Here is a 12,173-nt window from a genome sequence, read left to right on the forward strand (position 1 = left end):
TGTCAGCACACACAGGTCAAGAGAGGAGATTTCCTCAGTGGTCAAGAGAAACACTTCCTCTCTGTGTTTCTGTAATGTATGCACATTGAAATGGCAACATATTGTTTTTGTATTTTACCCAGATTCTAGCTTTAAGTCGCCAAAAAATACATTGTATGGGTCAAAATGCATTTTGTGCCAACAATCATATATAGTATAGAAAACATTCCTACTGTAAATATTAGTAATATGCATTTCTACAAACTTAATTTAAACAAATCTAATGGCAATTTTCTGAATATTTCGATTTTTTTTTTGCACTCTCAGATTCCAAATATTCAAACAGTTGCATCTCAACCAAATACTGTCATATCCTAACAAACCAGACATCCATGGGAATCTGAATCTTTCAGCTCTAGATGACATAGAAATCTCAATTTTAAAAACTTGACCATTATGACTGGTTTTGTGGTCCAGAGTCAAATTTGATTCTTTTATTCTGCATTATTGAGAGAAAAACTCATTTTAATATGCAAATTGGTTGTTTTTTAATATTTTTTCCCTGGCAGAAATCAGATACAGTGTCATAAATGTCACAATGGCATCAATTCTTTCACCATAGATAAGAGCCTGACTTATCGCACCTGTCAACAATCCAGTCATGACCAGAATGTTTTAGGCTTCGTAACAGTGAAACAAGATCGACCCATGTGTAAGAGCATGTTCAAAGCAAGTACTTTGGTCTAAGATTTCAAACATTTGGCAGTACCCCAGTGCGTGAAACCCGGTAAAGTTGTGTTGGTCAGAGCTGCTAGGAGCACAGTAAACTTCCATGCGCCACTTGGGACAGGGAGGGTAAAATCTTTCCTATCCCGACTTAGAGAACGCTTTCCTCTCATTTCTGCCATTCCATCTCTATCCGTTTCATCACCTTCCCTTGTGGCAAATAGACCGTCCCCCAGGTGCCTGTTTCCATGTTGTTAATGTTTTGTTATTCAGCTTCCGCAAACATTATGTGGAATTGCTGGTGCAAATTGCTCCACTCGTTGATTTATGTTCTGTTTGGCTGGCTGGAACAGTTCAGGGTTTGACGTGCCGAGAGCATCTGGTGGCGCAGGTTAATTGAGGGCGATTAAGGTGATTAATAGCTTTGTTTGAAGTAAAAACACAAGACAGAAGGGTTTGTGTTACAGGCAAAATGTTCTGCTGGGGTAGAAGCCATCAACAGCTTGGGGGGAGAGGAAGCCGTAGTCGTAACAAATGCGAGGAGAGGGCAATGGTTAGGTCGGTGAGTATAGCCTGAGGTACGTGATACAGGTGAAAAGCTCCAGGCCAAATGTTAGCTAGTAATGGAAGCTAGTGCGTGAGCTGGCAAGGAAAAGGCAATATTGACTCGAAGGCTCATTCATATAAAGAGACTCTGTTTTGACTCTATTCCATTATTATCTCATGAACCAGCAGCAGCTCTGGCAGAGTATGTGCTTTTCACTAGTTTTTCAGTGATTTGACACAGTTAATGAATGTAGAGTGGTCTGTGAATAATTGGTTTGTAGTAGGAAAGTTTGACTTATTTAATTTAAGGACTATTTATACTAAGCCACTGCATACATTTTTGCTAATCAGCTGTCCAATCATGAAACACCCCGATTTAAACCCCCTCCAAGACACATTTAAGACAGATCACCTGGTGCCTCGAGACTGTGTAAGGTACTCTCAAAATAATATTTAGGCCTAATTTTTTAAGATTTATGTATTTAAAATGCACATACATTTTCCATTCATTTAAAACAGGTAAAACTAACTACTGCAGGTTCTTGTGTATTTTGCATGTGTATTGTGTCCTACCTTGACTTTAATCATATAATACATATTTATATTGCATTTGTAGTGCTGTGGCAAATAGTGTTAGGCTCGATACTCAAGAAATTTTATTTATCACTTGTTATTGGTTATTCCTTTCAAAAGTAACGTTACCTATGATAACACTTTATTTTGATAGTCTGCATTGAACAGAAAGTAACTTTGCAGCTACATGTCAACTAGCAGCCATTAGAGTATTAGTAGGCCGTCTGCTTAATATCTTCTAACACTTTATTTTGTTGGGTCTACAACAACATACGGACTATGAAAACCTTTGCAAGCGTACGTCAACTTATTCTACTAAGCCTTAACCTACTCTAACAGTCGGTGTGTTGCAAATAAATAAGAATTAGATGACAAAGTTACTTACTATAATGTCTAAAGTGGACTATTTTGCCTCATCATTTTTCCAAAATTCACATTAATGGTGACTGGTAGTGACCTTTAATTAGAACTGTTGTATTAATCTCATTAGATTAAAGCTAATTATAGCTATAATTTTTCTGTAGCCATGTACGATTAAATTTCATGATGTATTTGCTCAAGAGACATAGCATAAGTTCATAAGAAAGTGTTTTGTTTTTAATTTCATTTTTAATTATAGTAATGCAATTTATATAAGTATCAGAGGTATGTGGGTGGCAAGTCATGTAATCATAATGGCATAACGTCCATAAAGCCACAACTTACACTTCTTTTCTACCGACAAGATCAATAAAATTGCAATATTTTCAGCCACTAAACGTAAGCCTTTCCATATTTCAAGATTGCCTGCTGCACTGGTGACTGTGCAAGTCATAATTAATCCTTATTGGACTGCTGGACAAATCAGTAGGGTGGACACATCGAAAACAACCAGTAACTAGCTGTTTTATTGATGGTAACTGTAATATTATTACTGAAATTTTATTAGTAATTTGTAATTTAATACAGTAACCGTACTAGTTACAGCTCAACACTAGTAGCAAAACAAACAATTGACAGACATTGTGAGCTTGCAGTCTGAAATGAATATGATGGAATAAAAAGATGCAAAATAATGCTAAGAAAACACAAAACAAGTTGTTCTGGCAGGCTGCATGCAAAACAAACAAGGACAAATGAATTGGACAGCAAAAAGGTGTTGTCCAATTCACAAGCAAATCATATATACGAACCATTTATTTTTTTAGCGCTTGTTTATGAACAAAACCATTCTTATAAAACTGACTTTCGATTGCTGAACAATTTTTTTATATTTATAAAACAATACACTAATCCCATTATAAATCCACAATTTTATGAAGCCATGTTCTTTAGAGAAGGCCTGTTAATTAACGGTTTATGCACAAAATTGTCTGATACGCTAGTTTAACATGTGCTCTTTGATAAGTTTATAAATAAACATTTAGAGTGAAAAAAAAAGTATGATTGCATTCCATAAATATATGCAGTAAACGTAACACACTGCTATATGCGATTGCAATATATATCCAGAAATATTAGAATGAATCGCATCCCTTAATCCACCCTGCGGTTTCCGTTACTCTCAGAATTCACAGCATGGATTGTGGTGTCTGTAATAGTAATCCAGTTAGAATAAATAGCCCTTAAACATGGTGTTGTTCTTGGCAGGTGAGCCATCTGTACAGCTGCAGTGAATACAGGGTTTCTCTGCTTTATCACACCATCTCTCCGCTCCTTCATTCTGCCAACTCAACACAACTCTCACTCACTGTCTGTCTATCCATCTGTTGCCTTCTCATTCTGTCTCTTGCTGCCTTTCTTGCTCTCTCTCTCCCTCTCTCCACATGTACTTTCTTTCCTCCGATTGCCTCTTGGTTTTCTCACTCTTTCTTTGTGCCAAGCCGCTGTCATTTCTCAACCTCCCACATCCTTCTGCTGCCCACATTTTTACCCAGCATCGTCAGTAAAGGTTTATGTGTAGATAACCCTTCCTCTCCTCCACTGGAGTCCGATGCTGGTGCGATTAATCATGTATAAGTAGGTGCCAATACTTCTGAATGCCATTTTTATGGTGCAGTGACCACATAATACGCAGAGGTGGATTGGCTTTCCTGGTTTCTGGGGCATTATGGCCGTCCAGTGGTTTATGTTATAAACTGGCCTACCAGAAAAAAAGGAGGGTAAACACCAAGTTTAATGGTTTCACAGGGTAGGAATTACAGTTGTTTTCATCTGTATATTACTGCATTACGCTCTCAAGGGGTCGATGCAAGTGTATCTTTGAAGGAGGAAAGTTGATACTGGGATATATGTTATATGCTAAAAAACTAACCGGCACATGGACACTTCTCTATTTGTGAGCCTAGAAAATGTTCAAAACAATTAACATAATAAATGATAAAACTCTGAATATATTTTCAGAAATAGTGTCATACCAATTCAGCTGGTTGCATCCATAGCTTTAAGAAGTGCTATGTTGATTTGGAGAGTATTCCTCATCTGGTTCAAATTAAGTTTTTGTATTACCTTTTTCATCATAATTATGAACTTTGTTATTATTCTAGCTATTTACCTGTAGTTTTTAAATTAGAAGTCTGGACCATTTAAACAAACTTCCACATTGCAAAATTATGTATGAATTTCCAGTGTGTACTGTATATATTTACTATGTATATGTTTATACACACACATACTACATAATATATTTTGAAAATGTAAATGTATTTAAATGGATATTTATGTCTATTTATATTCATATAATTTATATTATATTGAAATTTATTTCATATATAAGCATAACATTTTTCTTAACTCTACATGCATGGGTGTGTATTTTATAGTTGCATTTTAATTGTTTAATAACAATTAGTAAATATAATAAAACATTAATTTAAACCAATTTAATGCTGTTTTAATGCTACAATGTTGTATTTAGTGTTTTTGTTTTGTTTTTGGTTATTTTCTTTATGAAAATACTATTTGGCCACATTTTGATCAGCTTTCTTTGAACTGTTCGTTGGACTGGTTCCAGTCGAATAAATAATGAAGAAGTACGGAAACAATGGTGCAGTGATTTGTCACCAAACATTTACCCAATTTTAGCTGCATAATCTTCCAGTGGTTAATTTGAATTTCTAATTTACGCTCGCGCTTATTCCACGTTTTTCAATGAATGACAAATTGTTTTAACCTGAAGACTTGGGAGAGTTTGAATGGAGGCTAATGGACAGAGCATTTTGAATCATGCAGAGTAGGGGCTCTGGCGATTTAGCATTCAGGAGAGTACGTGCTTTTGTGTAAAACTGGAAAGGTGGATTTTAGGAACTGGGCGGCCCAGGAGAATGTAACAGTATAGCTACACAGCTGCTGCAGTCAGCACAGGTTCTGCGTTTGGCTCCAGCTAAACACCACAAAACGAGAGCCTCGGTTTAAGGGACGAGAAAAAACTGACTCCTATGATGGAAGCGGAGGGACCCTTTTCACCCAACAGTAATGTTTTACGTGTGTAAAATTTCAGTCCCACAGTTGTGCTCCGAAAAAAAAGCAGGTATGAACATATAAAGTATATATGTGCTGAGAGATTGGTTTTTGAATTTACAGAGACAACATTTTGATTGTAAGAGAGCTCAGATTTTTTTGTTAATAAATCAGTTTGTATAATATTGCTGGCATATCGCTTATTCTGCAAATCAACTCGTAATGGGTTTTCGAGAGATTCTGTTTTCGGTCAGAACAGTGTAAAAAGATCCTTTCGAAAATCTGTTACTTCTGCATTTGTAACCGCAAAAGACCTGAGAAAAAGCAAAACAGATTTTCGCGAGCTGGAACGGCTTGAAAAATTCACTATTTTGTGTACTGGTAAATGCATATCTGAAGCTTTGGAACTGCTTAGGTAGTTTTGCAGATTCCGTATTAGACATTTTTAGATACATTAAAACTGTATGTACGCTTTTTGGCATTCTTTTTAGTTACCCACAACAAAGACTTACTTGGAAATCAAGACTGTAAAGTTTTGTGCCTTGTGGAAACTGTCTGTTTATCCCAAGGCCAAAGACACATGACACAAGAGAGTTTTTTATTGGACGCAGCAGGTGAGCGGCTGAGGGCCAGCCCACCCACTCCGAAAAGAGACACCCCCTGTTTGGAGGAAGCGGGGAGCTGTGTAACCCAAGAGCAGTGGAGTATGCAGGGGTTTTTCAGGGTTATGCGTGCCAAGCGCAGGGTCTCGATCTGGCAAATTCTGCTTGAGTTGGGAGCTGGCACTAGGATCAAAGCAACCCCCTTGGACCTTGATACTAAATGTTGTCGATACCATGTCAGGAGAAAGAATATGCTGATATCTCGATTACACAAACAAGTTAGGGTGACTCCATGCTAGAGCAGACTGTGAGAATAAATAAGCCTACAGTGAAAGGTTCAGGGGTGCTGCCTTAGAATAACAATTTTGCCCACTGGTAAACTGAAATGTAGTATGCTTGCATGCAAGCAGCTCTACATGAAATATGCACTCCCCTTTTATATAATGCCATGCCCAAAAGTTAATGTATCTGGTGTATTTCTATGCGCGTGCATACAGCATAGATTTGGGCAAAGACATTGTTGTTTATCTCACTATGAGTGGAATGCATACATACTTCATGTAGTGCTACATAATTTATAATATTTAAATCATATTTTAAAAAAGTCCTTGTTCCTCTACCTATTTAAAATATACAAAAATGTAAAAAAAAAATGTAGTCAGTATATATATATATATATATATATATATATATATATATATATATATATATATATATTATTAAATTAAACTATACTGTAACATTTATTTTTATTGACAGTAAAGATATTTATAATTTTACAAAAGAATTCTTTTTAAAAAGTAATCAAAGAATCCTGGAAAAATCCTGATCAGGGTTTTTACAAAACTATTAATATTTATAATAATAAAAATGTTTCTTAAGCAGCAAATCAGCATATTAGAACAATTTCTAAAGGAATATATGAGTGACACTAAATGCTGACATAATGTCAGTTGAGAAAGTTTTCAGTATAATACATAGTTTTAAAATATATTAAAATGTTTTGGAAATTGCATTTTAAAAATCACAACATTACCATTTTAGTGCATTTTTGTCTAAAAATGGAGCCTCGTTGAGCATAACACACTTCAAAAAAATTAAAGCCAACCTCCTTTAAATGGTAAAAAATTTAAGTAAATATATTTTTAAATATATTTTGCTACAAAAAACAAAAAGAATAATACTGCATGCCATTTTTTAAAAGCACTCTCCACAACTGTTATGACCTCAAGCAACTCAGGATATATATTCAATATGATTATGACCATGATTATCATTTAAAACGCTTATGTTCTTTTGTACCATTCTTACCATGTTTTTTTAAGTAGACCACAAGAGGGCTGAGATTCCCCCCTCAGGACGGCTCCTAATGTAAAGCCCCTATCTGCGCTGGCAGATGTGCTGAGATATAGAGACAGACACAGAGGAGGGCATGATGCCATCACACATGTTGACGCCACACGGTCCAGAGATGTCAAAACTATCAGGCTTTCATATCTCCAAAACTGAAATGGAAAATAAAGAAAGGATAGAAAAGAGAGGATATATACTATTATCTAAACCAGTCTACAGGATAGCGATACACTCCCAAATATATTGCGCAATGTTGCTAAGCCAACACATTCACTTGAATACACATTACTGTCGGGAATAAGATTTTTATAAACTTCCTGATTAAGATGTAAAAAGAAAAAGCAGGAAAATGTGAATAATTTGTCCTCCTGAGCTCATATTAGAATGGTTTCTTGCCTCTGGACCCTCAGGCACACGTGTCTTTCTCCTCACCCGTTTAGTTTTACACTTTGAGTTGGTTCCTGCCCGAGAGCTCTTTTCATCGTTAGTTTTCTTTAAAATTAAAAATATTTCATGAACACAGTTCAAAGCACCTTTGCGGGAGCCTGTAGCTTAAACACACAGACGTACCAGGCATCACTTCAATCCGACCACCGTATGAACTACATCATTAATTCACATTAAAGAAAGAGACACAGAAACGAATATTTTTTCCACCACTCTTTCATTTGATCCTCGGCTACCTATGGGTTTACATCAGACTTTCAGATTTGGAATTTAAATATATGAAAAACTCCAGAAACATGGTTAATCATGACTATTTACGCATACTAGAAAGAAACGTCAGTCTTTTTTTTAAAGCAGAAAACATAAAATTCAAATATTGTGAAACAGAAAACTGGAAGAAAAGGGAATAAAGTATAAAAGATGCATTTATATTTTATGCTAGGCATTTAACAATTTCATATAGTTGATTTCAACAGGATTATACATTTGAATAACTTTAGTTAGAAATGAATCAAAAGTGTTCTAATCAAAAGTATTTTATTAAACAAGAAAGTTATTGATTATTGAACTTTTCAGTGCAGTGTTGGGGAAGCTTCTTTAAAAACTTGCATGCCAAGCTACAAACTAGTCCATTTCACAGTTGCTAGGGGTTGTTTTTCCCAACCATTTGATTCCTCAAACCTAAAACCTCAGCTTTGCATAAAAATGGACACTAACTGAAAGCACAAACACATGTGTTCAAGTGAAGAGATTCCCTAAAATAAACTGTATTTCCCAGCCCCTGATGAAGAGTGTGCAAATTTAAGAAAGCGTTTGATCATTTTCCTCTGCTTGCTTGAAAATTATTTATTTATTTATTTTTTTAAAAAAGCTCAGCTGTTTAAATTTCAATTTACAAAAAAGTTTCATCGCTTAGTTAACGTCACTTAATACATCAGATTTAATGAACTACCAATTAGCTTTTTAACAGCATTTCATAATCTATATTCACGTTCCTTTATAAAAAATGCTGCTGTTCACTGTTAATTCGTAAAGTTCATTCGTAATACAGCAGGTCATGATGTTAAAAGTGTATTAGTGTACGTAGATATTAACATTAAACAACATTAATAAACAGTGTAAAAAATGACATTGGCTGTTAATGTAAAGTATATTAATGTAATACATTATGCTAACAAACTGAAAGCTATTGTACATTGTTAGCTTTTATCTCATGAGCAATGCCTCTACAGAAAACGGTAATGGCTGTGTTACAGCTTTTTTGACGGGGTTTTTGTTTGCGCCCTCCGTATGGTCCATCCGCACAGATGCCTCGAGTCCCAGTGACCTGGAGCGTTTGTAGGGCGATTTAGACCGTACCAGCACGTCTTGCATATTCGGCGAGGGAGGAATGTCTCGCTTTGACATAGTGTCAACAACTACACTTCTCGGTTTGACAGACATATCAGAAAACCCGCTGTCCGGTATGTTTTTAACCATGTTGACGCCCGGGCTTGCGCTGTAACGGCGCGGCGGAGGCCGAATCGCATTGAAAACGTCCCAGTTCTCGCACACTCTCAGAGAGACGCTGTCTGTCAGTGCATCTAGAGTCTTGGATTTAAGCGCGTGTTGATGGTGAGGGAGATCACAGTCAGTCAAAGGAGGGCCGCTTTTGGATATGTATGTGGGCATGATCGGGTCTGACAACGGGAAAAAATACGGAGAGGGAGCGGACGGCACCACGGCCTGGAGGAGGAGCGCAGGCAACTCTTCCATCTCTCTTTGCCTCAGCTCTCTTTCCAGCATCACAGTCTCCAGCTCTTTATCTGCAAACGCTCTCCTCTTCCTCATACGAACACTGACCGGGGGTTGGTGGAGTCTTTTTGGCCAGTCCTCTGACACAGGCGGCTTGTAGCCTACAGAGTGATAGAGGGGTATTAAAATAGTGGATTTTTCTTGTTTAGAATCAAGTCACATTGAAATGTAAAAATATTCAAAGAGTCTGTTAGAATAAACAGTTTCAGGAACCATAAATGAATTTTTTATTTTAATCTGAAATAAAGTAAACCATAGTTCAAATTTTTGGGTCAGTAGGATGTTTTTACAAGAAATTTCAAAGTAAATATTATTACAATTAAAGATAATTGTTTTCTACTTTAATATATTTTAAAATGTAATGTATCACTATAATGGCAAAATCAAAGTTTTTTCATCTTTAGTATCACACGATCCTTCAGAAATCATTCTGACTGGTCAGTATACATTTATTTTTATTGTTATTATCATCACTTTTGAAAGCAGATTGCTTAATATTTCTCTAGAAATGGTAAAATTCCTTAATGACTAGAAAGTTCTGAAAAACTGAATTTATTTGAAATATAAATCTTTTTTCACATTATAAATGTCTTTGTTGTCACTTTTTTTATCTTTTTCTTTAAAGTCTTTACATTTTGCACTTCTAACTATGCATTATTATGGTTAGCTACAATTTCAATGATTTTTTTTTCTGACATGATCGTATCAAAACAGACATGACTCATTTTTAGGTCATGACCCGCATTTGAATACCACTCTTTAAAATGCATTTTTGTAAAATGAGGTGTACAAATCATTTTCACCTAATTTCATAACAATTCAAAAATACATTTCTTAGCCTCCATGTGGAACTCGTAAAAGTGAACCGTTTTAAATATTCTAATGGAACAAAAACAAATTAAGCGTATTCAAATTTATGATAACAATTAAATCAGTTTGACCTTAATGTTGACACAGCGAGAAACACATCAGGGAAAATCAAACTCCAAAGCAGTCATATGAGCCAATTTTTTTGTAATTCCTCTAACCATTTGCATAATTTTAATTACCTTACATAAACATAAACAGATTTATTCCCGACAGAGGGTTCTGTAGCATAACGGGTGAACTAATCCAGTTTCTCCCGATGTCGCCTTTCAGGGTGCAATTGTGTTAATGAGATGTGCGTTAATTAAGGCTTACCCTCTAGAATACTCTTTGCCAGGAGACTAGGTGCCCTCGTGTAGCGCTGGTAAGCTGTACGTCTGAGAACAGAGGTGTTTTTTTGACCTTTTTTACCCTGTCAAAGAGAACGAACAGCTCGGCATAAATTTATGAGATAGATAAAAGACACTTACACTACAAAAGACACCGCTGGATGTCTTGTTTGTCATAAAGGCTGTCCTTTTCCGCAATATCTAGTGAATGCCTAGCTAGGCTTCTTAAAATGCAATTCATTTTTGTTGTTTTCTCTCAGGAATTTAGCGATATACATGTTTCTCATTGTCAGAAATAATAGCAACACATTAACTGTGAGAATTTTGAAAATGACAGTAAAGCATTTTTAGAGAAAAATAGAAATTCCAAAGGGAATCAAGTAATGTAGCGTATTGTATTTTTAAATAGCAAAATACATGAATATTGTAGCTGTCAGTTTTGTTTATATAAAAGTACAATACATGCTAACCATCTGATGCTGTCACAGTATACTACTTTGTTTATGTAACATTCATATTTTTTCATATTCATATGTAATAATAACAAATATATTTAAAGCACAGCCTATCATTTGGAGAACATAGGCTATAGTTTGAAGTGCAAGTCTGAAACTACACAAGAGCTCAAAACCTCCGACAAAACAGTGTCACTTCGTTTGCAAACAACACCCTGTTCAGTTCCACCGGAGCGCGCAGAAAGCTTTAAAGCACCCTGCTCGGTCAACCAACCTCTGTGGCCTGCTGTCTCCGGAGGGCGACCTGCGCTGCCATCACTCTCTGCCTCTCCACGACCAGCAGACAGTTCGCGCACTGACAGTCACGCCAGCGACACAGGCGCTTGTGGCCCTTGAGGCGCGACACGACGCCGTGGTTCCTGCAGCGAGCGCACTTCGGGCTGCGGCCGAGCCTGCGAGGCGCTGGAGCCTCCCGTCCGTCAGCGTCTTCAGCCCATTCTGCTTTGCGGGAATCCAGGTGGGTCGCATCTACCTGTGGGTCCCTATCCGGTTTAGTGGACATTTATAAGCGGCTCTCACGAACCGACGCTGCTCATCGTACGCGCAGACCCGCTATGTTTCCAAGCGCGCGAGCGAAGAATCGCCTTAGTGGAAACTACAGGCAAGAGTTTTGAAATGATAAGCCATTCAGCTGTGCTAGTGAATCTGGCCGTTTCCTGGAAGGCGCCTCTCACCTGGCTTGCCAGTGGATATGTAGCTACCGTCGGAATGAAGCTGTGATTGACCTCATAGTTACTAAGTTTCAGCTCACCTTACCCGCTTCTCAATATTTAAGTTTCCTCGTTGAGAGTTATTGACAACGTCACGCGGTTAATAATGATGCGACGCAAACTCCTCCTATCTGCTCCTGTTACTCCGGGCCGTTACCTTTATTAACACTCGAGACAAAAGATTGCAACCTACTTGCACGAATCATGTTTTATTCTCAATCTTCCCCTCTGTTAGTGAGCTACAACAGGGTTTCCTTTGAAATAAAAAAACCTTTTCATTCGTTGTGGTTTAAA

The 12,173-nt window shown here is 36.8% G+C and overlaps 1 protein-coding gene across 1 annotated transcript; it reads right to left on the reverse strand.

Moving 5' to 3' along the window:
• Positions 1-7,879: 7,879 nt before the first annotated feature.
• dmrt2b (doublesex and mab-3 related transcription factor 2b) lies at positions 7,880-11,958 on the reverse strand. The gene is made up of 3 exons (XM_043241234.1): positions 11,384-11,958; positions 10,641-10,737; positions 7,880-9,559 (listed from the first exon to the last, which is right to left on the reverse strand). Exons 1-3 carry the CDS (start codon positions 11,669-11,671, stop codon positions 8,871-8,873), a joined length of 1,074 nt encoding a protein of 357 aa, XP_043097169.1. The 5' UTR covers positions 11,672-11,958; the 3' UTR covers positions 7,880-8,870.
• Between the last annotated feature and the right edge of the window lie 215 nt (positions 11,959-12,173).

The sequence above is a fragment of the Puntigrus tetrazona genome, chromosome 6, assembly GCF_018831695.1.
Source record: "Puntigrus tetrazona isolate hp1 chromosome 6, ASM1883169v1, whole genome shotgun sequence".
NCBI lineage: Eukaryota > Metazoa > Chordata > Actinopteri > Cypriniformes > Cyprinidae > Puntigrus > Puntigrus tetrazona.